Raw genomic sequence first — 26,867 nt, 5'->3', positions numbered from 1 at the left:
GCAAGCATGAAGCGACAGTGGAGAGGAACACTCCCCTTTAATGGGAAGGAAAACCTCCAGCAGAACCAGGCTCAGTATGAACAGTCGTCTGCCTTGGCCGATTGGGAGATAGAAAAGACAGAGCAGAGACACAAAAAGACAGACAAAAAAAGCACAGAAGCACACATTAATCCAGTAATCTGTTCTATATTAGACGGTAATAGCAGATGATCTATGGCAAGCCGTTTTAACATAAATTCGGTTTTACCGCCCTTACGTTCGAGATATCTCAAATTGATTTATGACTAGACGTTTTAGCAATTTAAGATATCTCTAATTGTATTTTGACTAGTCAAAATACCTATTCGAGATATCTCTAATTACATTCTGACTAGTCGAAATGACATCAGATTTTCCATTGAATTGTATGGAGACGTCAATTCAAGATATCTCGAATGAATTACTGACTATCTGAAATACCCATTTCAGATATCTACAATTAAATTACGACTAGTCAAAATTACAATTCAAGATATCTTAAATTGAGTTTTGACTAGTCATAATTCTAATTAAAGATATCTCAAATGCCACCATAATTCAAGATATCTTAAATGTATTTTTGGATAGGCGAAATGCAGTTTTGACTAGTAAAAAATAAATTTAAGATATCTTGAATTGTAATTTTGACTAGTCAAAATTCCTTTTAAGATATCTTGAATTGTAATTTTGACTAGTCAAAATTCCTTTTAAGATATCTCTAAATGAATTAGAGATATCTTGAATTATTCAGCTTTTCCATTTAAGATATCTTAAATTGACATTCTGACTAGTCAAAATGACGTTACTGATATCTTGAATTACGAAACGGCTTGCCATATGTCATCACACAGGAACCGGAGGCGTGCGCTTTTGTTTTCAGAGAAGCTAAAGGAGGGTGCTGTAATGCTTTGTGCCGTCTCGCATGTGAAAATCAAGAGCTAGCTGGCTTTACCATAATTCCCAAGAGGCAGATGCTTTACCACAGTATAAAAACTGCATCTGGTTATTAACAGAACTGGTCCGGGCTGAGGAATATTCCTTATTTCCAGCTTGGACATGAGTCGACAGTAGCGCTTTCAGCTAGCCGTTTTTCAGTGCATTGTGTGTGTCGGCAGCAAGTAAATCCGAAATTCTTTGCAAATTTCTTAAGCATTCTTCAAGTATACTATTTTCGCCCTCTCTGCATATCCCATACTTAAAAAGCTCTTTCTATATTGTGGCATTTTCTTACAATTTTGTCGAAAACAGCCAGCGCCATTGAATGTTCAGGCAGCTTTGGGCAGCTTACAGCCAATAAGGGGCTTACACGCAATGTCTTATTTCAGATATCTTAAATTGTAATTCTGACTAGTCATAATTACGTTCGAGATATCTTAAATTACATCTACGGATGTGTGACGCTTTCAATGACGAATCCGGTGACGTAATTTGAGATATCTTGAAAGGAATTTTGACTAGTCAAAATGTAATTGAAGATATCTTGAATTATTATTCTTCCTAGTCAGAATGTAAATAAAGATATCTTAAATTACCATTCCGGATAGTCAAAATGTAGTTTTGTCTAGTCAAAATGCATTTTAAGATATCTGGAATGTAATTACGGATAGTCAGACGAAACCGAATTTATGTTAAAACGGCTTGCCATAGATGATCTGTCTTGCCTGGATGATGTCACAGCAAACAGAACGCCAGACCAGGTGTAGAGACCATGAAGAAAAAACACAACAAACGATAAAAGGTAAAAGATTAAATAACAATCAAGCAATGCAAATTGGAGAACAGTAGGAAAACTCAGCAGAGTGGGAAAAATAGACTCTGATGTCCTCCAGCAGTCTAAGCCTATAGCAGTATAACTATAGAGATAGCTCAAGGTAACCTAAGCCACTCTAACTACAGGCTTTGTCAAAAAGGAAAGTTTTAAGCCGCGGATAGCTCAGGTAGAAAGTTGTGTATGAGCAGGGTTGGGATGTAAAATGATTTCCTAAACTTTGAACATCTCACAGGGCATTGTTCGTCTATGATCCAAAAAAGACCTACCAAGACATGCTTGTCCACATTAAAATTCCAGGCCATGCGAGGAAAGCATAAAGGAGATAATCAGAAACAGACAACAGGCTCCTACGCTCAGGAGGAGTTACAAAGATGCACATTTAAGATGAGGAAATATGGTGACAGGACGACAACTAGGGGTGCAGTGCACAAATCTGGTCTTTATGCCAGAGTAGGAAGAATGGAGCCCTTGTTGAGAAAAGATACGAAAACCGCTGTTTGTAATTTGTTATTTGTACACGGGATGCAGCAAAACATATGGAGGAAGGTTCTCTCATCAGATGAGCCCAAATTTGAGTTTTTGGGTTTTTTTTGGCCTACATGCAAACAGCCATCACAATTTGATGGAAGATAAACAGTGTAAAATATAAATGCTTTTCCTCAGGCAGGGACAGGGAAACTGGTAAGAGTGTGGGGAAATGGATGAAGTTAAATACAGGGCAACCCTGGAAGAAAACCTTCAAAAGAGCCGAGAGTGGGATGAGGGTTCATCCTCCAGCAGGACAGGGACTCTAAACATGTAGCCAGCAATACAATGGAATAGTTCAGACCAAAGCACAATCCTGTGTTAGAATGGCCCAGTCACAGTTCAGACCTACGTTCACTTGAGAATCTGCTACAAAACTTGAGTATTCTTGTTCACAGACCCTCTTCATCCAGTCTGCCTGAGCTCGAGCTACTTTACAAAGACCAAAAGGCAAAATATTTCAGTCTCTAGATTTTTAGGTAGGCATTTGCAAATAGGAAAACTGTGCATTATTTTTCTACTACTTCACAATTATTCAGTAGGTCTATCACATAAACTCGTTAAAATGAGATCTTTGTGGTTGAAATGTGACAAAATATAAATACCAGTAAGTGTTTTTTGCAAATCACTGTTTGTGGGCCACTTCACCATTATTGTACCCACGTGCTGCTTTTGCTTCCCCATCTAACACCATTTTCAACATCTAAGCAAACCGTTTATTACCTCTGGTTCTACTGTTTCATTCAGTATCACTCCAGGTGTAAACCGGGCAAGAGACACCAGACTTGAAGAGAGGAAAGGTTTAATTGAGCTTGGGTTGAACATCAAAGCAAAAGTCCACCAGGTTTTTTCCCCTTGTGAGCTGCCCTCATACACCTCAGAATCGGAAATTCATCATTTATTAGCGAATGTATTTTAGGAATTCAAACTGTAGTATAGTCTTCTTTAAATGGTTTTACTTCCAAAAATAAGTTTCCAGTAGATACGGTATCTACGGGTACAAAATACCTTAAAGAAAAAGAACATTTCAGAGAAACGCACACAGTAGTAGTGAAGCCATCGCATTAACTTCTTTTTATCTTGGGTGGGAATTTTGTTGTGTTATGGAGACAAACGTTCATGAAATAAGACGATAAAAAACAAAACAGAAATTCAATTCAATTCAATTTTATTTATATAGCGCCAATTCATGTAACATGTCATCTCAAGGCACTTTACAAAGTCAAATTCAATCATATTATACAGATTGGTCAAAAATTTCCTATACTATAAGGGAAGCAGTTGATTGCATCAAAGTCCCGACAAGCAGCATTCACTCCTGGAGAAGCGTAGAGCCACAGGGAGAGCTTTGCAGCAATCCCTCATACTGAGCAAGCAGTATGAGGAATTCCATTTTGCAACCACACTTATGTCTTAGCTGACTAATACAATTAAATGTTTTCCAGTTTTTTTTCCCCTTTGCAAATTTAAAATCGTGTTTTTGCTGTCGATAGCAGGCTAAATGTGGTGATTAAGATTGTTAGGATTTAACGGGTCAGAAGTGGAAAACCTCAGGAATCTGCCTTGAAGGTGCAGCTCTTGAAGCTCAGAACATTTGCTAAACTTGTAGTTCTGGGGCAGCGCGTTCTTAATAAGTCTCTCTGCCTTCCAATGATTCTTTCCAATAACACAAATCCATCTATGGAAGCAAATTAACATTTTAATTCAAGTTTTCAATTATATCTTTTCAGTCATTTTGCAGTGAATGAACTTCTGCACACATGTATTAACCCAATTTAAGTGTAGTATTTAGGAGTTTTTGAAGGTTGTATTACCTGGCTTCAACAGGCATTGGTTTAAAAACCGTCGAGACACGCTCTTTTCTATTCAGCAAAATTTTGTCTAAATCATTGGCCAAATTTATCATCTTTAAAAATCCTTTTTGCTCTTCTTCATTCATGCTCATTAGATCCTTCCAGATGTTTCAATCCCATCTACACCCTCCCATTACATCAGTGTGCACCTGCTCTATGGCACACCTCACTAACACACTTCCTTCGTCTCTTCGCCCCCCTTGAATAACCAGGAGGGTCCTGAGCTTTTTTTATGTCTCTAAGCTTGGTGGATTGCTGTAAATAAACCAGACTGGGAAAGCAGCTGCTGTCCAATTTTCCTATTTGGGACAATCAGTGATAATAGCACTGAGGGTCTACAATGCTTTGGAGTTAATACTTCTCTCCCCCTTTCTCTCCCTCTCTCACGCACACAAGCTCCTGTCCTGCTAATTGTTGGCTATTAGTCTGCAAGTCTGGGATTACATGTCTTATTAAATACAGAATTTAAAATGAGCTTCGTTAAACAAGGAAGTACTCCCAGTTTAATGAAGCTAATTTATATGGAAATTACACATAATACTGACAATTCAGCGGGACATTTATCCTCATTGGTCAGAGGATGGGGGGTAAACGAAGAATGCCTCACTCTGTCTATAAACTTTTCCAATTTTTTTCCTGCTTTTTTTTGGTCCGACTAAAGAAGATTCCAGTCCTGTATGTTTGGGTTTGGGATGCAGCAATCAGCGAGCGCCAGTGCAGTGATGGAGAGCATGTTGGTGAACTCCTGTCCTTGTGCTAACCCTGCAGAGCTCAGGCCTGCCTCTCTGGTTCCCTCTGATCCATCAAGCTGTCTGATCGGCTGGAGAAAAGCCATTAGTCTGAACCAACACAATGCATGGGTTGGGAGCTGCAGGTGTCTCTTGTCTGTGCTGTGATTCTTCTTCAGTCCTTATGGATGTCAAATTGACAATGCTCCAGCTGTCAGAAAACAGGAAATCCTTTGCCTGTAATGTATGAATATATCCAGATTGAGATATTCTTCTAGAAATTCTTATTGTGTGTTTGCCCAGCTGTTTATTTGATCGTGTTGTGTGTTTTTTTTCTCTCTCCATAAAACAATGTTTCTGTCTTTCTCCCACTGAGTAGTGATTTATTAATGCAGGTTTGTTTGCAGCTATGCCCTCAGACTGCCTCTGCCCCTCAGGCAAACAGCTCAGCATTGCCCCCTGGTGGCAATTAGGTAAAACAAGCAGACTCTTGTCCAGTTTTCCTTCATAATCACTGACCCTTGAAGCTACCCCACAGGCTATTCAAAGATAGACACATCCATGGAATACAGCTGCATCTTAGGAAAAAAATAATTAGAATATAACTGAAATATTGACCTTGCAGATAGGCATCAGCACCCCTTCGTGACCCCATGAGGGATAAAGTGAGTAAGAAAATGGATGGATGGATATTGACCTTGCTTTTGTATAGGCTACTTGTGAATAAGTGAAACTCATAAAGTTACCTTACATGGGTTAATATTTTGGAAGCATTAATGTCTGTAAATTCTGAATATTATGACTGATCAAAATTAAAAATGTAGCTTTTCTGAAAATTTGAATATTGCATAAAATTAATTAAAAAAAAACATTCTAAAATAGAAATATTGTGGCCTGTAATATCATGATAAAGTCAGAGGGTAAACCACGAAAGGTTGTTGGCAAAGTGGCAAACATGCAGTTAAAAGCCTCCAGCTGATCCAAAACATTGCACCAATGGTTCTAAAGAAAATTAAAAAGAGAGATCAAATTTCTCCTTTTTCAACTTTCCTTCATTGGCTCCCTGTTAAATCCAGAACAGAATTTTAAATGATCCTTCTCACATTTAAAGCTCTTAATAATCAAACTCCATCATACTTTACCTCAAAGAGCAGGTTGCTCCATATGTTCCCAACAGAGCATGTTTCTCTCAGACTGCAGGTCTATTGGAGGTTCCTAGAGTTTCTAAAAGTAGAATGGGAGGCAGGTCCTTTAGTTATCGGGCTTCTCTCTGTGGAACCAACTCCCAGTTTTAGTCCATGAGGCAGACACCCTGTCTACTTTTAAGTACAGGATTAAATATTTTCATTTTGACAAAGTTAATAGTTAGAATGGCTTAGGTTATCCTGAGCTATCTCTGTAGTAATGCTGCTTTAGGCTCAGGTGGCTGGAGGACATTAGGACCCATTTTACTCACTGCTACATTCTCCTACTACTTTCCTACATTATCCTACTACTCTCCAACGTTGCATGATTTGCTATTATTTAAACTTCTTACTATTCTCTCTGGGGTTTTTTTTTACTCTTTATACAAACTACACATGGCCTGGCATTCTATTTAGCTGTATTCAGGAGCATTCAGGGTGGGGCATCAGATGGGCTAATGCTGCTATGAGCTTCATGTAGTGCCCATCTCCAGCAGTCAATAGGCAAGAGGTGTAGTACACCCTGGACATGTCGACAATCCATCACAGGGCAACAAAGAGACAAGGGACAAAAACACCATGCAAGCACACAATCACACCTAAGGGCAGTTTAGAGGAACCATTTCACCTAGCATTCATGGTTTTGGACTGTAGGAGGAAGTCAGAGAACCAATACTTGCACAGTCAGGGAACATGCAAACTAGATGCAGATAGATCCCAGGCCGGGACTCAAACTCAGGACCTTCTACATAGAAAGTATTACTGGATCAATGCTTCTGTGTTCTTTTTGTGCGTATGCTCTGCCTTCTCAAACCACCAGTTAGTTGTGGCAGATGGCTGCTCACACTGAGCCTGGTTCTGCTGGAGGTTTCTTCCCATTAAAGGGAGTTGTACTTCCATAATTGCCACATGCATGCTCGATATGAGGGATTGCTGGAAAGTCAACGAAAAAATGCAGATGACTGTATGCTTAATACATGCTTATCCTGGAGGATAAATGCTGCAACTCCATAACTCAATAAAATCTGCAGGGTTTCCTTAGAAATTTTTTAACCTAGTTTAACATTAAACTGAACGTGACGGCATTGCTTGATAATAAGAATCAGGTGCTTGGATTCAGGTACTTACAGATTTGCTTCTATACAGAAAAGCCCTATTATCATCTTCAGCTGTCACTTTATACATTTTGTATTAAATATTATTTTATATTTTTCAGTGGTGTTATCAAGACATTGGTTGTTTGTACCTGTAATACTTTATCTGTTGGTTTTGCTGTTCTTTTCATATATCTCTTTGCAGGTGAAGAAACAGACTCAGAGGATGTTGTATTGCTCTCACTTTTGGCATTTTGTCTCATCTGTTCCTCTAATTTTTTCCTCTTCTACCGTCCCGTTTCAGTGTCCATTGAGTATGAAATAGTCCCAGCATAAAATCTTAGCTTCTTGCATATATAAATCAAGCGGGGCACTATGGCAAAAGCTGTAAGGCTCCACTTGTGAAAGTAAAATCTGTTGGGCTCTTCTTGGCATTAAGCCAACAATTCTTATTGTCACATTGCCAGACAAGACACACACAAAAAAAAAAATCAGAATTTATGTACTTGACTTAGACTCTGTCTGATTGATTCAATTTGAATTGACCTTCTTTGTAAAGTGCTTTGAGAAGTGTTGTGAATTGGCACTATATAGATACACTAAACTGACTTGAAACTGAATAGCAACTGTTCCCTGAAGTGCTGTATGAAAGCCTATTAATAAACAGTTGAGTGGAAGGACAAAGTGGTAAAAAAAGAAATAAATACGCAAGCAACAGGCATAAACACAGCTTTCAGAGGATTGTAAAACAAAGCCCATTCAATAGCTTGCACGAGATTCAGTCATGAAAAGCAACAGGGATTAGTGTTTTAAAAAGCTACCACACATTGACGTAGGCCTAAGTTGCTTAGAGTCCAATGTTACGTCTGTGCATTGATGTGTCATCGGCTGATGCAGGTCCACTGTGTTTTATCAAATATAAAAGCGTTTAAAGGTCCTCGTTCTTCTGTTTGCTTGCAAACTTCATGAAGATGCTGATTTCATTTTCCAGCAAAACTTTCCAGGCTACCAAAAGTACAAACAGTACAAACCCCTGGTTTAATGACCATTGTATCGCTGTGGTTAATTGGCAAATAAACTTATCTTATTTAATTAGTTTAAAAGGAGGATGAGAGACACCAGGCCCAAAAATGCAGATGAGCTAAATGACACCTTGAAATCAAACTGTGCTCCCTGAGCATCTCAGCAGACCACAGATGTTCATACTACAGTATATGCACAATCTCTTAGGCTGACATTTTTGCATGGGGAACTCTTGTTTAAATTGACCTTATGCTACACAACATGAATGTTGGGTTTTAAACAGTTGCAAGCTATAATCATAAAAACAGGAATAAACAGATGAACTGTCAATCTGTGTGACAAATCTATAAAAAAGTTTAACTTTTTGAATTGAATAGTGAAAATAAACAAACTTTTCAAAGGTTTTCTAGTTTATTTAGACACACCTGTACATAACAAGAGCGCTTCACAGAAAATGCATCAAGAGTTTCTCGTGCATAAAATATTCTTCCCTCAACAGTTTTCTGTGCACTTGGAGGTTGCCATGTCTTTGCACGTTTTTCCATGGAGACAGAAACAGTTCTGTCAAGATCACGTTAAAAACACAAGTTCAAGTTTTGATAGTGAACGAAAGCTTTATTCAAAATGTGAAATAAAAAAGTTACAAAGAAAAATGGACAAATGAGCAACAATCTGCATAAATATATATTTATATCTGTCAATATATATACCTTCAGAGAAGTTTAGAAGTGACATATTTCAAAAGATAATATACTAAAACAAGACTTATCAAGAAGCTTCAAAATAAAAACAAATCAGGAACAAGTGGGTACAGTTTAGAAAATACAATAAACGGCGCTCTTAAATGTGAGTTCAAGGACTGTTGCCACCTAGAGGCGCCACATATATCGATTTCCTTGCTGCTTTCCCTTTCAGTTTTCAGCAAAGACAAAAATGCAGTTCACTAAATAAAGTGAGCAGTGTTATGGTGCATAATGCAGACAATTCAAAAAGAAAAAAAAATTAAAGGAGGATCATTCTTGTTAGATTAAACAGGAAGTTTTGTGTCAAAATGAGGTGGGCAGTTTTTAATTTTTCACATGGAAAAAAACCACATACTGAACTCCTGCTCCAAAACAAACAAAACCCTCATAACATAATTGTGACTACTTAAAAAAAATAAACTAAACGTGTAGCTGTGGAAGCTGCAATGTACATCTGCAGCTTAGTGTTATACGACAGAGTACGATTTGCTCTAATAAGGCAATGATTTTACATAAACCAATAGGTTAGATAAGATTTACACTCATACCACAATGTGTATACACTGAACAATTCAGCAAGCTTCATTCTACTATCAAAAAATAAAAATAAATCCCAAACAACTCATAACATGGATGCAAAACAAATATTCACACATGTATACTGAACAACAGTCAATTTGAACAGTTTTCTTCCCTTATAAAAATAGCTTAAAAATCTGACACATAATTTATTTAGTACAGTGTACATTTCCTTGTTTTTCTTTTTTAAACACTTTGCTTCTAAAACAGTTTAATAAGAGGCTGGTACATTTCTCCACTGCTGTTCCTTTTCTCCTTTGACAATGCCACACAAACACCACATAAATTGCTCTGAAAGGCAACAAAAATTCCTAAACTGGTAAAGCTTGCATCCTCCTCTTCTTCATCATTGCTGTTTTAAGGTATCAAAGTATACCAGGAATTTTTAAAAGTCATTTCCTCTATATTTACTGTCACGCTTTTCCTATAATGTATAGTCTTCATGAAGATGCTGGAGAAAAGTCTTTAGTTTATTGGGAGTTTTTACCATGAAACATTGCAACCCCCCCCCCGCCTGTTGCTGTCCAGTAGTTTTTCTCAGTTAGCTCTATGTGGGGGTTTTTGTGCCCAAGAAATACTTCCAGTCACAGTGGGAAAACTACAGTTGGTTTGCTACTGGATCAGATAGCCTGACTGATTAACCAGCTTGTTACGCTCCACATGCTGCTCTATAAAAGACCAAAATGTTGGGATTTTTACACAATAAGCACTTTCAAAAATGAAACAAAAATTAGCAAGTGCTTACCTCACATTTTCACTTTGCCCAACCCCATAAACACTACCTAAAAACTCGTAAAAAGGCTGTGATGAAATTTAGAGGGATTTTCATCAGAGAATAAAAATAAGAAAATACTAAAGGAAAACAAAATCCAATTAGATCAAATTTGAGTAATTTGGGAAGATAGGACAAATCGATAAAACAACCAACGAAAGGGCCGTTTAAACAAATAAATCTGTTTCTGTCCATTTCACATATATACCTTTTAAATGTATTCCACTCAAGAATAACTATTTGACCTTTCTGCAATTTAATGAATTTCCTTAAAAAGAGCCCCTCAAATCCCTATAAAAATCCACAAGAGTCTTAAAAAAAACCCACTACCATCATTGGGACTCCTATATGAACAGGTTCCTTGTAATGAATTGGACATCCCTAATAATAACTATAATACTATATTACTTGAGCAGTAGAAGGAATAACTGTTGCTTTTATTTATTTTTTTACTCAACCATACAAACACGTTTAACATTTTTGTGTTGAATTTGTTATTGTTATAAAATCATAAAAATTTGTAGTCAAGGTCATCATACCCAATGAGTGTCATTTCAACCCATGCCCCGACCCTAGTCTGTTAAGACTGCCAGCACACAGGTAGCTCAGACTTTTTAGGGCAGGGACATCTTGTGCACAGTTGTTTCATTTTAAAAACGTCATCCATCATCGTTAAGAGTACATGGGCAGTGCCAGGATCATTGAAAAGGTGAGGCAGGGAGACAACAGCATGCCCAAAGTGGCAGGGCAGAGACATTAAACACAGAAGCATTTAGTATCGCACCAACCCAAAAAACACACAACTATCCACAATTCAGTGTTTTTTTGTTTGTTTTTTTACACACACAGAAGCATTTCGGAACCTTGGGCAGGTCATACCAGAAAGGATAAAAAAATAATAATACAGGTAGTGAAAATAAAAACAACAGGCAGGATTCATCGAACAGATTGTCAGTTCTCCATGCTCCGCAAACAAGCATTTTTGAAACAAGACAAGCAATAAACCATCATTCCCAGTTGTGATTTACGAGATAAACAACACTGTTCACGCACAAGAACAATGCACACGCGTACAAAACACAGTCCCTCACAAACACACCTCCCACTGAACCATGGGACGTAAGTTATGGTGTGAGCGGCAAATAGCTTGTCCCCTGATACTAAAGGGTTACAAAAACACAAACCGAACACAAAAAAAGAAGTGATATAAACCCTCAGCATTTGTAAGGACACTTGAAGAAAGATTGTTTTGTTTGGATTAAGTAAATGCAGTTGCTATGTACCACTGTGTTAGCTGGTTATAGCTTTTAAAAGCATAGAAAATAATAATCAGCTGTTTATGACAAAAATAAATAATTGAAACATCTTGCAGCAGTTGTTCAAAAAAGGCCACTTAATGCTTGTGTGTTTGTAGTAGTGTGTGAGATGCAAACTTGACAGCACAAATAGGAACTAGCCATAAAAGCCTTTAGCCTCAAACCATCATGCATTGCCATAGAAAAGACCAAAATGCATCCTCAGCAAACTTGATTTCCATCATGCCAATATAAAGATTTAACTGTATACAAACAGTGTAGCATCACAAGTTAGAGTACAGCTTACTCTTGGTGAGTCTCACATCCCGGACGAGCCCCCAATCCAGCTTTGAATACCAGAGTAGCTACAGGAATATTAAAGTGCCTCAATCCTAAAACATGTCGGATTTCAATGGCGGAGGCTGTCAGATAATGGCAGTAAATGTTCTGAGAGTTCAGCACAGGCTTTGCTGTTCACAAACATTTGCCTCTGATATTTCATTTAACATATTTTCCTGGAAAACAGCAGGATATCCAACAACAAGGCCAAAACTTAAAATGACACCCTGTGCTGTTAATCTGTACACTGAACACTATGTTCCCCTGAAGTCACGTATTGGCTTTGTAAGGAATTATGAACTGATTCCATGTGAAATTATTGAAGAGGTACTCTCCTTCTAAAGTACCCCAATGAGTGATCACCGTTTTACACAAAAGGACACTTCAAAGGGCTAAATCCATTCTGTTAAAGCATCAAAACCAGCAGTGTCCGGCTAACATCCCCTCGGCAGCAAACCTGAATGAACAATGAACACTTGTAGCTCACAGTAACACTGAACATTTTCAGAAAGAGGGATTTTCAACCCCAAAGGGGCATTGATACAAGGGTTTCTTAGTGGGCTTAAACTTTTCCTTTTTCTTGGACAAAGCAGAAGACACATTTTTGAAGAAAAAAGTTTTAAGCAGACCAAACTGTATAAGAGCTCTCGGAGGGTCTTATAGTTAGAGCCTCCAATACAGTGAAGCCATAAGAACGACTATGACTTTCTTTTTTGCTTGCATCCACACTGCCAGAGAAATGCTCTGATTGCATAGCAGTTGCCAGACGATCACTGTGACAATGTCAGTTATGCTCACAACATTCACCAAAATAAAGTCGGATCAACGGGAGCCCCAAAGTCCGAGTTGCTTTTTTTGGGCGTGCTGAGTTACATCATTTAAGCAAAGCTAGAAATAAGATAGTTTTACAGGTTGTTGGTCATTTAATCCTTTCTCCATTTTGTATTCTTGATGTTTTTGGGTTCTGTTCAGCATCTCCTGCCTATGGGCCTTTGAGAAAATTTTAAGCTACCAAAGACGGGTATGAAATGACTGTATTGTAGACTGAATCTTATTTTATCACTTTATCCTTAATTTTTAGCCCTCTAAATCCTTATGTAAGATTATTATTACAATGATGATTTTTAGGTTTGAATGAGAGCTTGTTATTATGTTAGGTCAAGGGCATTAGTGGATTTTTCCCCGGGCCTGCAAGAAAACCATGTTTTGCATTTGTAAAGTTGCCTGAAACTTATATGGTATGCAACATATGAGCATAAAAAGCTATGTAAAGAAAGAACTAATAGCATAGCACTTTCTTAAAGGAATGCCCCATTTCGCTGATATTTTAACCACTGCCTGATTTAGGTGCCAACATACAGGGTTAGGGGTTTAAACGACCCTAGTGAATAAGATTTAACAATAGTCCACTGTGACGAAATGCAATTAATGAAGGTATGTCATTTTTATTGGTCATAATCTGGATTGATATGAATGAAAAATAAGGGAAACTGGGTGTAACATATTTAAATAATCATAAAACACTAAGATCTGATGATTTTAATGATTATTTATCTCCATAATTCCTTTAAAAAAAAAACTAACCAGCTAAATAAATTAACAGATACGCACTGGCTAAGCATATGAGTTTAAAATAATTTAGTTACAGGTACAAAATGGAGGTGAGTTCCTGCAGAAATTGTTTAAAAATCCTTTTATGGAGTCAGGTAAGCCTGTACTTCACTTCTGTTTTGTTTCATTTTGGTGAATGTTATCAAATCTCCTGCACGAACACATGAAGCTACTGTGCACAGTGTTGGGTATTTTTGAAATTAGGGAGACAATGACCGAGTGAACAACTTGCCCCATCAATCCATTTGCAACGGGGCCACTCACATCCCCACACACAACTCATGGGCTTCTATCGTACAAAGAAAGCTCCAACTCCGAAACAGGATCTTAAAAAAAACGCTCATTAAAAGCAGCTCTTATAACTGCAAACAGGCCACGGTTCCTGCAGTGCAAAGGCAAACAAAGAAAGAAAGGAATCCACCTTAAACTGTAACGAGAGCTATGAGAACGTTCCTGCAGACCGAAACCACCTCTAATGTCACGTTGACAGAAGTTGTTTTTTTCCCCCCTCATCTCAACAAGCTCGTCCAACTTTATGAAGCTTTGGCTTTTCTTGCTCGTGGTGACATTTTATCCTCAGATTTGACGACTCCATTGGCAGCCCCTCCTAGCAGGACAAGTTGAGTGAAGAATGAGTAATTATAGCAATTTCCAGGATGAACGTTGAACCACAGAAAGCAGAAAACACTGCATCTGTGAAGACTCACCCCTCGCACTTTCTCTTTTATGAGGCTTGCTTTTTGGGCTCACCGTCTTCTTCTTTGACGCTTGGTTCTGGCTGTGCTCTCTCCATTTTTTTAACTGGAAATTAATGAACTTCCACATCATCCAGGCCTGCGTCAGACAGATGGCTGCTAGACAGGTCATCCTGAGAGGGTAGAATACAATTAACTGAGGTTTACTTTACTGCCATCGAGAATGTTTGCCGTGTTTACACTCAAGTATTGAGACCCATTTCTAGGGCTTACCTTATGGTGAGCACATTAAAGTTGCCTTCTGCCAGGGAAAAACCGTGGTTTTCCGTACGGGGGAGGCCAAAACCGAATGTCAGCACTGACAGTGTGAGGGTGAGGAGGCGGGCAATGACAAAAAGCAGCGCCCACAAAGTGAAGCTGGAACCAAAAATAAATGGTACCATTAAATACAGGGTTTCCGCTACATGTAATTAATCGTGGTGCACCGCCACGGCAAAATAAAACCCACCACTCCTTCAGAATGAAGTTATATATATATATATATATATATATATATATATATATATATATATATATATATATATATATATATATATAAAAAATAAAACCCACCACTCCTTCAGAATGAAGTTTTATATTATAAATATATATATTAATTACAGTATATACACACCACATACATACTTTAAATTGTAGATTATAATATGTATTTATGTATAGTATGTATAAAATGTAGGGTATAATATGTATAACCTACATTTGTGCACTTATACTAACCATAATCAGAGTTTGACATGAATATAAATATATTGGAAAATTAAAATGTACTTTATTTTGAAAACCGCCTGCTCCTTCTTCCTGTCTGGCTGCGAAGCTGGTTGGTGGCTATTGAAAGGTGCGGTGCTCTGCTCTCAGTAGGAAAGGAAAACTAGAGACGACAGTCCTATGTTGCCCATTTAGCGTCTTTGCTGCTATATTAATAATCCATCCATCCATTTTCGGACTCGCTTAATCCCTCATGGGGTAGACTTTTCAGACCCCTCTAGCGACTTTCTTTCAAAAAGCGACTAGCGACTTTTTCTGCTAATGGCAACTTTACGTGAAAGCACCAATCGAGAGCTTCTATGTTCCTACTTCCCTCAGCGCTGTCTCACAGACACACCACAGCTGCGGTCTTGTCCTGAAAGCCCCGCATGCAGTCAGAGCAAAGACTGCAGAGATGAGACCCACGGCGAAATGAATCACGCATGCACAAAAGTGCTGGTGATCCCATCCTGGATTACAAAGCCGGAATGACGTACATTTTTAAATTAGTCTATTTTGTCTCTGAAACTGTTCCACTGAAATAATTCCCTGAATTTGATTCACACACAGCTTCAATCACTCATTCACTTTTTGTGCCTCTGATCTTTTTTGTACAGTTTGTTTCATGTAGTGTGGATTCAGGCAATGTATTCATAAATCATTTCAAGGACATTTGTAGTTTTTAATTACTTTTTTGTCTTTGAAAAATCATTTTATTCCTACAGCCTAGGTAATAAATATGCAAATCAGATGCTGACATCATATAAGCACCCCCTCCCCCTCCAAAAAACACCACCACCATCATGTTTTTTTTTTTAAAAAAACCTAGAGGAAACCCTGAAATATCTCAGGCCAAGGTACCATTACCCCTCACTAAAAAACTGAATGAGAACAAAACCAATACCCTTTTTGCTTGTTCTCGTCACTGAAGTAGAAGAGGCGTGAAGCGTGGAACAGAAGCTCGACCAGGTAGTGAGGGACCAGCAGCACCAGGCCCAGTCGGTGGAGGCTAAACGGGCAGAACACAGCGCAGAATCAGCGGAGGATGGAAAAACTCAACTCGGGGTTCCTACACATTGTTCATGACCGAGTTCCATGCTTTTCTGTCCATTTCTGATCCATTTTTAAGATATAGATACAAAAGTACTTCAGATGCTTCTTTTGAAGTCCGACTTTAAATACGGAACAGTAAAACCCAGAGGCTGGACGGCCGGAGGGATACCCCATCAACTAGAGTGGATCACTCAAATGCTACACCTTCTATAAGCAGTAACTACAGACCAAGCCTGTGGGCTCGACCATATGCCTCCATCCGAGATCAATAATGACGAAGGAAAGAAGAAGATGAGCAAAGAGTGGAGACTCCAAAGACTGAAATAGAGAGGGCTTAGGTCAAAAAGCTTTCTGACAGCTCATCGTGTTGAATTCTACAGGCCAGGGAAAGGTGGCTGATCTGACCTTAAAATACATGCGTGTCAGGAGAAAGGAGACAAGTCAGGGAGCCGCTGCAATAACTGAGCAAATACTATAAGACAAAAGCTAACTTCATAAGCAACTAATTACTGTATAACAGAGCCGTGTTCTAACCCTAACCTAACCCCTAGTTAGGTCGTCAGGAACTTTAATGTCCTGATGTCAAGCTTTGGTGACTCTAAAAAGGTTCAGACTATCTCTTTGGAAACTGCTTAGAAATCAGCCATAGTTCAAACCAGGATTATCCAAAACTGAGATGTTGTTCTTGTAAAAATCTTTTTAAGGCAAATGATCCATCTGACTCACTTTAGGACATAGGCACCAGTGATGTGGACAACATAAAGGCAAATGTAATAAAGCTGGCGGGGGATGTCCTCCTGTGGAAATAAAACAGATAAGGAGAGTTACTTTTACTATAAGCATGAAAAAATTACTTTTACATGAGCATGAGTGCAGGCCAACACAGCCCAATTGAGCAAAAGAAACAAATGACTGTTTTTTTTATTTTTGCTAAATGATTAAGTATTTTATTTCAGCGAGCTGGAAAACTATGTTCCTATTTAAGGCTTCATATCTAAACAACAGCTTCTCTTTTCAACCTGTCCTGCACATTGGCTTGCAGGAATTTTAGCACATCCCTTCAAAAGGATGAAGTTTCATAACATAACTCCCAAAAAAACTCAATGAAGTTTGTGAATGTAGTTTATTCTAAAGTATAGATTTAAACTTGATTGCCTTGTGAGCATTGTAAAAAAATAAGAATCTGATTTTAGCTTAAAAGGGACATTGTATAACTAATTTGGCTTTTAATTAGCAAAAATCAAGTATGGCTCTTATAAATACGTATTCTGGCAAATTCTAATAACTTCACATAAAAAATCAAAGTGTTCTCATAACTTAGCATTGATAGATTAGGTTTGAGTAGATTTGAGCCATTGTTTTACTTTGTTGTTGAACTGTTTTAGGTCTGTGAGAGCTTTTAATTGGCCAGGTATGGTGTTCCAGATCTGGAGCCCTTTTGCTGTGAATGAGCTCTGTGCAAATGTGGTTCTACATTTGGCTGGTCTGCAGTCACCACTGCCAGCGCCTCTGGTATTGACACCTCGGGTGCTATAGGTTTGTATCATGTTGCATACCATTTCAGGAGCAAAGTTATTAATACATTTAAAAACGGATTTTAAGAAAGAATATTTTATAAAATTCTCAAAACTTAATAAATTGTGCTTTTCTTGAATGCTGCAGGAGTGCCATCGTATGGGCTTTTGGTCCAACACTTTTAAAGCTTGTTTATAAGTGTTGCATCACTATTTCTGATTTCAGAAGCCAAAAGGGGCCAAGCTTGTCAGGCATACGTGTTTCCCCACCGACGCGTTGCTGTCAGTGAGTATAAACAAGCAAAGACGACCGTAGATCATTCTATTTGCTGTTTTCTGTTGAAATTGAGGGCCATTAACAATCTTTGCCTAGAGGGAGGGAAGAGAAAGTAACCAAGAAAACAAGTAATATCTGGGAGAAAACAAGAGGCTATATCGGCGCAGCTATTATTACCAGGTGGAGTGGAGACAATTCATGAGGCAGCGGGATTCAAAATGGATGCAGAGGTTACAGGCTTTCTGCTGGACATGTAAGTTTATTCAATATAACATCTTGACATCAGTGCCAAAAACCATTTCACTTGATGACCGTAGCTATTGGGAGTAGATAATACACGGAGGACATGTTGACATTGTCACATTTATGACACTCCACGGCTTCCGTAGTAGTTATTACACGCTTAACGGCGAGGTCGTTTGTAATTAATATAGCACACCACTGGATGGTGCACCAGTGGGAAAATCTACACACAGGGGGTTTAAATCTAGGCATTTACATGCTTTTCCCAAACACCTAATATTACATAAAGTCTCCAGTTAAGTGAATAAGTACTATGGTTGTGTCTCCCTTGTTTAATTAGGTTTACAGACCTCTGAGCAATAACCTATTAGATAAAACACATCTGACCCCAATAATCAACTTACATGGCCCCAGCTTACCGTGATGTGATAAGTAATAATAAAATGGCAAAAGAACATTATTGAGCAAGCTTGTTATCTACGTATACCTCAAAAGAACCTAGTTATTATTCTAATTAATGTCAGAATAATGGTGTTGATTCTCTGATAAAGGAAATTCTAAGAAAATCTACAAAAAGGCAGAGAATTTTTTTAGGACCACTCTTACCTTTCGCACTTTTTGAAAGTATAGCTCAGGAAGTGCATGGAGCCAATAGGCAATTTGGCAAATGTAGAAGAATTTGACCTGAAAACTAAAGAGAGAGGACAGGTTGGGCAGTTAACAAGAGAACCACAACATTTTAACATATCTTCAGAGAAATTAAGTACCTTACTTATAATATATTTTGCAGATAAAGCTTTAAAATCATTTCACAGTGTGATCCTGTACTGTACAGCACTTTAAAGCATCTATACTTACACCATGTTAGTGTGTGGATACCCCTCCCATAAGAAAGTGGGATTTGTTGCAAACTCTTCCTGTCAAAGGAAAAAGCAAAAACCCCATAAAAATAAAGCTTAGTACAGCGTGGACAGTGTTTATTGTGACTCCTGAGCCTCGTACCGCTGTTAGGATGCTGCAGCCCCAGATAAAGGAGAACAGGTAGAACGCTGCGAGCTGGCCAGACTCATTAAACTTGCTGTGTTTGGTTTTCGACAGGTGCAACCTCCTATTAATTTTCTGAAATGCAAAATAAACACACAAGGTGAGCATGATTACACAAGGGTGCAGATCATTATGGGGCTGTGGGCAGTGGCTGTGAACGGTCAGTATCGAACCTGCAAAAGACAAGAATTTAAGTGATCAATGTTAGGAAAGTTCAAGAAAAATTCAAATGTAAGCATCAAACAAGCAGTGATTAACAGAAACATTTTCCATGAACTAAAACAACTCAAACTCACCCACTACAGTATTAAAAAAATATAGTTTACGCAGACATCAAAAGATAAGAAACATCTGCAGAAAAGAGATGACTAATAGCAACTCTTTGTGTGTCACTGTTTCAATTGGACTAGATTCACCTAAAATTTGCAGCATTTTAAGTAGCTCCAAACATTGCTACTCAGTAAGAAATAAACGACTACAGTTGTTATAAAACAGGATCAAAGCAATAAGGAACAAAAAATAGGCAAAAAGGTGTTGGAGGACTTTTTTTTTCAGTTGAAGAAGCTTCTTTTCAGAACAAGAGCAGCAAACAAAAACAATAACAGTGAAACTGCAGACATTCTCTGTAAATGAAAGATGATGCTTAAATCTCCATAATAGTAGTACACAATCTCATTGTCGTTTCTTTTTAAAAAACATGCTTTTGGAAACCAAACACAGAAAGTCTCAAATGTTTTATCTTTTTTAAGTTTCTACATGAAAACTTAAAACTCCCTGGAAAGGAGGCGAGCACATGGCTGCAAGTGCGTGTAGAAAGAAACCCCCATAACATGAATTACAACAATATTTAATTACCCTTTGGCATTAATAAAGCATTTTAGAGTGTTTTTTTATTTTTTAAATGTGAATAGAAAAATCCATCACATAGCTCATGAATTGGGCCTTCCACATAAGGTGCATTGAGAAGGGATGTTTTAAAACTAAAACAGTAGTTGGGTTATTAGGATGCGGAAAGGGTTGTTTCACTGCCGCTTCCAAAGACGCGTGGAAAACTATGCGTTGACAAGAGAAAGGTGTTTTTTTCTTTTAAAATGTTGTAGCATATGATTCAATTTTATTTTTACCACCGTCATATTCAATGTAAAACCATCTTGATTATTCAATAAAGCAGCAGTTACAGAAGAAGAATGAGCATCCTCCCTGGCATTCGCTCATAAACAGCAGGAGGCAAGGAGGTTGATCATTTACAAACGACACTCTAAGACGAAGCCTGCAGTGCTTTGATCCTTTTAAAAGATTTAAAAGCTATGTTTTTAGGTAAAAATAGCTTCTCACAGTCCTTATGATTTACTTCCATCCATCCATCCATTTTCTAACACGCCTAACCCTTATGGGGTCACGAAGGGAGCTGGTGCCCATCTCCAGGTGTCCTTATGATTTACTTAAAATAAATAAAGATATGACTAAGCTGGTACAATTAACGATAGAAAGCACCTTCTTTAGGCATACATATATTGACATAGGGTTGGTAAGCAGAATGACTTTTAGCTGTACTCACGTCGAGAATATATTCTTGAATCAAGGCGTGAAGGATGACCGCTATGAGCAGGTAGAAAAAGACTGTTGCCACATCTTTAGGGCCATACTGGTAAAGGTTTACCGGCTCGCTTTTCTCATCTGCAGACAACAGGAAAATGAGAATAAATCACCAACACACGTTTAAGGAATAAAGTGGAATTAAAAAACAGGAATGAGCATAACTGATGCAAAACAATCTGAGCTTACCAAGAACTTGAGTTACATTGTACTGGACTGTGATGAACATGATGGCAAACTTTGCTGTGACCTGGAAGTAAGAAAATGAATCGTTATCAGAAAATCGACAATGTTTTCTTTTTTTTCCCCCATGTATTTTTTTTAGTCTCATCTACTGCAAATTGGATTTTATTTTAGCTCAGTATGAAAAATTGGCCACATTACTGGTTTAGATCACTGGCTTTTTAAAAATACTAAAATGTTAGTCAATCAATACTAGTCTTTTAATTTTTTTTTCAGACCTTCCCACACATGACGAATGTTCCTTAATTTTCCGAAATCTTCCGAAAAGACAGTTGTAATAATCGAAGTCTCCTTTTTTTTAAGATAAAAACCCCCAACTAAAAACAATTTAAAAAACAAAAACAAAAAACACAAAAAGGGGTTATACTTTCCTCAATCTTCATGTGCCAAAATAGATTTGTTTATTTTCAGTATCACCCCACTCTTTGAGGACTCTTGGTTATAATTGTTTTGGGCTTTTTTTTGTGTGTATTTCAATTTTTTTTCCCATCCCTTTCACAAAAATTGATATAACTGCAGTATAAGAAAAAAAAAAAAATAGAAATGTCTACCAAGTGGAAAACAAAACCAAAAGTAGAAATCAGATTGCAGTGTTGGTGTATTTGAAAAATAATCCTTTTAACTGGGAGTCGGTGGTAAGAGATATACAGGTTGTTCTATTCGGTTTAGTGATTATATATGTGTGTAAAATAATAATAATAATAATAATAATAATAATAATAATACAGGAAAAACAACATCAAAGGGTCCTCTACCAGTTGTACAAGCATACTGTTTTCACAGCGACTAACTAAGCCACTTCATGTATGATTCCCCGCAAAAGCCTGAATTCACAGATTCCCATAATTGGGACCTAGAGATTTCCAGGAGCTACCTGGGGGGCTTCCCAGGGGTCCTCATCAAAAAAAGTGAGGGAGTACATCACTCCTACTACGGTCACATCTGGTAGGATCAGTGCGTGTGTGTGTGGGCTGCTCTTTATCTTATTATGAGTGCAGCTAAATTACAAATGGATCTAGGAAGTGTGGAGGCTGGATCTGGGGTGGGGACAGGTCAGAGGAAGAAAAGCTATTTGTTTTTTATTCAACCGTGGAGAAGTAGCTGTCAGCTTCGGCTGCAGCCCACAGACAGACGTTCAGCCTCATCGACTTGCTGACCGAGGCGCATGGTAAGCTACAGTGGACGGCGGTGAATCAGCAGAGAGTGCCAGCGGGCCTCCTGCACATCTTCTTTTGGCAATCAGAGACACATGAGAAGGGAGAAGGAGACACGCTAGCGCCCTGCTGCTGCTGCTGCTGCTGCCCATCGCCTCCGGGGTGCTGCTGTCATGTGAGCTAACGACAGCTAGCAGCGGCTAACAAGCTCCACACTCACACGCCGAGTACCTCAAACATTAGGCCGAGGAGGATGATCATGGCCAGGCAGGAAACCATGTCGGCGTGATTCTGGATCACAAACTCGTGGCTCAGCACCGGCGGGCTCTTGTTTTTCTTGCGGAACCCCATGGCTCAACGACACGACTCAACCTCCCTCTGGTTCCGCTGCTGTGGCCGCTGGCCTGTAGCTGCGCCTCAGCCGAAGGATGCTGCTGCTGGCCCCGCTGGGTGAAGATCCCTCCGCTCCGCTGCAATCCGCAAACACAGACAGCCGCTTGGTTGCTTTAAAAACAACCATGAAGGAGCATCGCAGCGAACCAAAGCGCAACACCCACTTTTTTCCCCCCCTGCCTGCTAAAGTCAGACGACGGGCCCTCCCACTTCAGAGCCCCATTCATGAACCGCCCAGCCTCGTTGACGTAGAAGGAGAACCCGGCGCCGTGATGCCTTCACGTACATCACGTACACTTCTTAAACTCCAGTATTGTTGAAAATTAATAGATTGGGCTATACCAGGGGTCTGCAACCTGTGGCTCTTTGGACCTTCCACAGTGGCTCTTAATAACTTTGGCTACAAATTATATTTTTATTATGGTACTTAAATGTAATAATGATTATAAATGCAGGTTTTAGCAGGGTTTTTTTCTTGGAATAATTGCTTTTAATTTTCACAACAGAATGATGCTAAAAGTGCCAGTAATATTTACTTTTAAATCAATATTTTATAATTATGTTGATATTTTTTTTTACATTATTATCAACAACATCCCATCCATCCTCCTTATTTAAGCCTCAAAATAGACATAAAAGGGCGTTTCTTTAACGATGAAAACATATTTCCTGCGGTAGATCTTTGTCAAAAATTATACCTTGCAACATTTGCGGCTCTGAAAGAGTCTAATTCAAGTGGACTGTAGGCAAAATGCCTCTTTAGACTGTAAAAGTTGCAGGCCCCTGTGCTATACTGTAGGGCTACATAACAACAGCCAATTGGTCTCCACTTTCCTGTCAACGAAGACATTTTAAATAATTATATATATATATATATATATATATATATATATATATATATATATATATATATATATATATATATATATATATATATATATATAAAACGAAATGTGTTTTTTTTTTTTAAAATATGCATGTGTACATGTTTTTTACGAAAGAGGAAGATATGGTTGGATAAATGGTATCAGTCTGGACACTCAGGCTGTTCAGTGTTCATCAGATTGACAGCCTGCAGGAACAAATTCTGTGGCTACTGTTGACATTTGCGAATAGTGCAGGAGCATAGACCTGAAGATAAAAGTAAAAACACTTTGTGTGCAAGATATGTGGAGTCTGCAGAGACGTTAGATGCCTTTTTTCTGACCATGGTCCTAGATGGCATTGAAGGTCAGCCTTGATCATCCTCTCTGCAGACATAATTGTTTGTAGTAATTTGTTTAGACCTGTTCTGTTTTGGGGATAAGCCTAAACCACACAGTGATGGATGTGCATTAAACAAACTGAATAATGGCTGTATAAAAGATGACCAGCTTTTCCTGTGGAGGGTTATACATCTTTACTTGGCACAGGCAGTACAGTCTCTGCTGGGCCTAGGAGTGTCAATGTATGAGGACCATCTGGTCCTTAGAAAGGGTGATTCTTCAGAAACGGACTTGATCTACAGCAGAAGCAGTGTCGTTGAGGATGGTAAGAGGAGGCAGCGTTGGGGTTGTTCTCTGGAATCTCACTGTCATCTCCACTGTCTTGAGTGGATTAAGCTCTAAGTGGTTCTGATGGCATCAGAACCACCTATATATTTAGTGTAAACAATGAAACATGTTCTACCATTTCTTCTTGAAAACAGAAATCACATTTCCCTGAAGCATGCTTCCCTATTTTAGATAAAGTATTTAATCCTGTAAGTCCAAAACGTAACCTGGATATAATTGTTTCACCTTTCCTGTTTCTTCCTGTTTTCCTCATACAGCCAACTTTTCTTTGAGTGCCATCTTCCAGTTCTTTTTACTTCCCACTGTTTCTGCCATCTAGCTCTGATCTTTTGCTTAATTACTCATTTAATTTTTCCCTTACTAAATAGCATTATTATGTCAGTTTGACTATTTTGGTAGCTTGTTTTGGATATTTATCTGCTATCTCATTCCCTATTAATCCTATATGCGAAGGAATCCATATAAAATAAACTATTGTTAATACCATTGTTTGAATCCTGTACAATCCAACAGTTGTTGAATTTCTAATAAAACATCTGTTCTACTGTCTGAATGATTACATTTTAATGAATATAACGATGAACATGAATCAGAGCAAACCAAACTTCGTGATAAATGGATTTCCTTAATCCATTCCAAAGTCAATATGATTCCCGACATTTCTTCTGTGAAGACTGAAACTCCATCACTGATGCATCCTGTGCAGCTTTATGACTTGTGTCAGGTGTTGATGAGATAGAGCATCTTATTGCATGTTATAAGCATGTGCGAGTCAAGAGAGCTACCCAAAACGTTCAGAGCTGAATTATTTTGAGATTGCAGTAGTCTTTTGTCTTCGCACCATTTTCCTTTAAAACAGAGGCTTTTCAAACTGATCAGCTTTCATCACTTAAACATCTTTCCTTTCTGTAGCAGTATCTATAATTTTGTATTATTGCGGGCAATGGCTTCATATTCTTTCTTTGTCATTATTTCCCACAGAAAGTAAGTCTAGCTTTGTAGTCGTCTGACTGTGACCTAAGCTAGTCAAAATAAATAGATCATGTGCCCATGTGAGTTTTCTGACCTGTCCAAATGTCTGACAAATGTTCAAATTTCTCCACAACCTTCAGAAAGGTTGGCTGCATCAAAGAGCCTATTTAATACAACCCTTTACGTTCCTTAGACAGTTAACTCATTAGCATCTATCTTTTTTATTTACTAAATGTGGTTGTAATTAATCGTTGTGGATATGGACTAGATTCCAGTTGCTTCAGATGGCCTTTGTAGTGAACTGGCAAGATCCAAATATTTTCCAGATTGATACAAATGCAGATTTTCTTTCCCTTTCCATTTCACAATTATTGATTTTTTCTATTATTATTATTATTATTATTATTTAAATTTTTTTTTTTTACAATTCTATCTCATAAAATCACATAACATACTGAAGCTGACTCTTAGTAGCTTTTTTGCCTCTATTATATAGACCCGGAAGTAGCACCTGAGTCTGCATCGCGTCGCTGTCGTCTGAGAGGTACGTCTGTTAATAGTGCATATTGTATTGACATGTTTGAATCTATTTCTGGTCAAAACATGTCAATACCTATGAACGTACGGATTCTAAATGTATAATTTTAAACTCACTGGTGTCCAAAGTTGCAAATGTACAGTTAACGGTTTAAAGATTTACATGCACGTCCAGCTCAATAAGCAACCAAACACCAACTGCCCACAGTCACGTTAAGCGACCGTTAGTTTTTTTTTTCGTGTAAAGGAGTGGCTGTTTCTCCACAAAATATCGGTTTATTGCTTTGTGTTCTGTGCATTATGTTGGAGTAAACTTAGTGGCACATTCTTCAGAGATATTTATATGAAGATATTCGGAGACGTTAACAGCAGTAGAGGGCAGTATTGCACAGAAATATTGCGCTTAGCTGTCATCATAGCGGTCTTATCAAAAATGGCGCCTGTCGGCACGCTCTCAGTGCCCGGCTAGCTCAGTCGGTAGAGCATGAGACTCTTAATCTCAGGGTCGTGGGTTCGAGCCCCACGTTGGGCGAGCAACTTTTTTTTCATGTTTATATGTTTCAATTATTGAAATTTAAAATAAATAAATAGTAAACATCAAAACACTGATAAAATAGTGATTGAAATCTAAAATGATGGTAAGAATGATGCAAACACTGAATACAATTATTGAATAATGAAAACTGTTAAACAGTTAATTAAATGCAGAAGGCCCTTTCCACAAGACTTTAGTGGTCTAAAAGGAAATCCAATATATAAGTTGGACAAACACTATCATTAGTTCTAAAAACCAATAGAAGCACCTTAAAATCAGTTATGAAATGCTCAGATAGACTTTAAAGTAGGTCTTATGTGAGTCCGCTCTCTGGTCCGCAGCAGCATTCTTGCAGCTGAATTTTGAAATAACTATAGTGGACTTGTGATTTTTATCATGTTAATATACAGATTAATCTCAATAATTTGGAATAACCTCAAAGAGTTTATTTATTTCTGTAATTTATGGCACACTGCAATGATGCAGTAATTCACGGAAAAGGAGCCACGACCGATAGAATCCATATACTTACATTAAATGGATATACTTTTTAGTAGGCTAACATTTCTGTATTAAACATCCTTTTTATTTGTCTTTATATAGGGTTGCTTGGTAGAGCATTTGAGTACACTATTGTGTTGCAGTAAGGTCTTGAGTTAGAATCCTGGCCTGGGGCCCTTCTGCATGAAGTTTACACGTTTTCCCCGTGCATACATGTC

General features: G+C 38.1%; 1 protein-coding gene and 1 non-coding gene across 2 annotated transcripts; one reads left to right on the top strand and one right to left on the bottom strand.

The window, feature by feature from the left end:
* Positions 1 to 9,700: 9,700 nt before the first annotated feature.
* Positions 9,701 to 22,940, bottom strand: zgc:113278 (TRAM1 and TRAM_LAG1_CLN8 domain-containing protein). Its single transcript, XM_036139709.1, has 11 exons — positions 22,390 to 22,940; positions 20,951 to 21,011; positions 20,724 to 20,842; positions 19,124 to 19,240; positions 18,980 to 19,038; positions 18,728 to 18,812; positions 16,814 to 16,884; positions 15,939 to 16,043; positions 14,504 to 14,647; positions 14,243 to 14,403; positions 9,701 to 14,142 (listed from the first exon to the last, which is right to left on the bottom strand). The coding sequence occupies exons 1-11, from the start codon at positions 22,507 to 22,509 to the stop codon at positions 14,069 to 14,071; spliced, it is 1,116 nt and encodes a 371-aa protein (XP_035995602.1). The 5' UTR covers positions 22,510 to 22,940; the 3' UTR covers positions 9,701 to 14,068.
* Positions 22,941 to 26,072: 3,132 nt separating this feature from the next.
* On the top strand, positions 26,073 to 26,145 carry trnak-cuu. Its single transcript has one exon. It is a non-coding gene; the product is annotated as a tRNA-Lys (tRNA).
* Positions 26,146 to 26,867: the final 722 nt, after the last annotated feature.

Source organism: Fundulus heteroclitus, chromosome 1 (genome assembly GCF_011125445.2).
Source record: "Fundulus heteroclitus isolate FHET01 chromosome 1, MU-UCD_Fhet_4.1, whole genome shotgun sequence".
Classification (NCBI taxonomy): domain Eukaryota; kingdom Metazoa; phylum Chordata; class Actinopteri; order Cyprinodontiformes; family Fundulidae; genus Fundulus; species Fundulus heteroclitus.
This window is presented reverse-complemented; position numbering and strand designations above follow the sequence as displayed.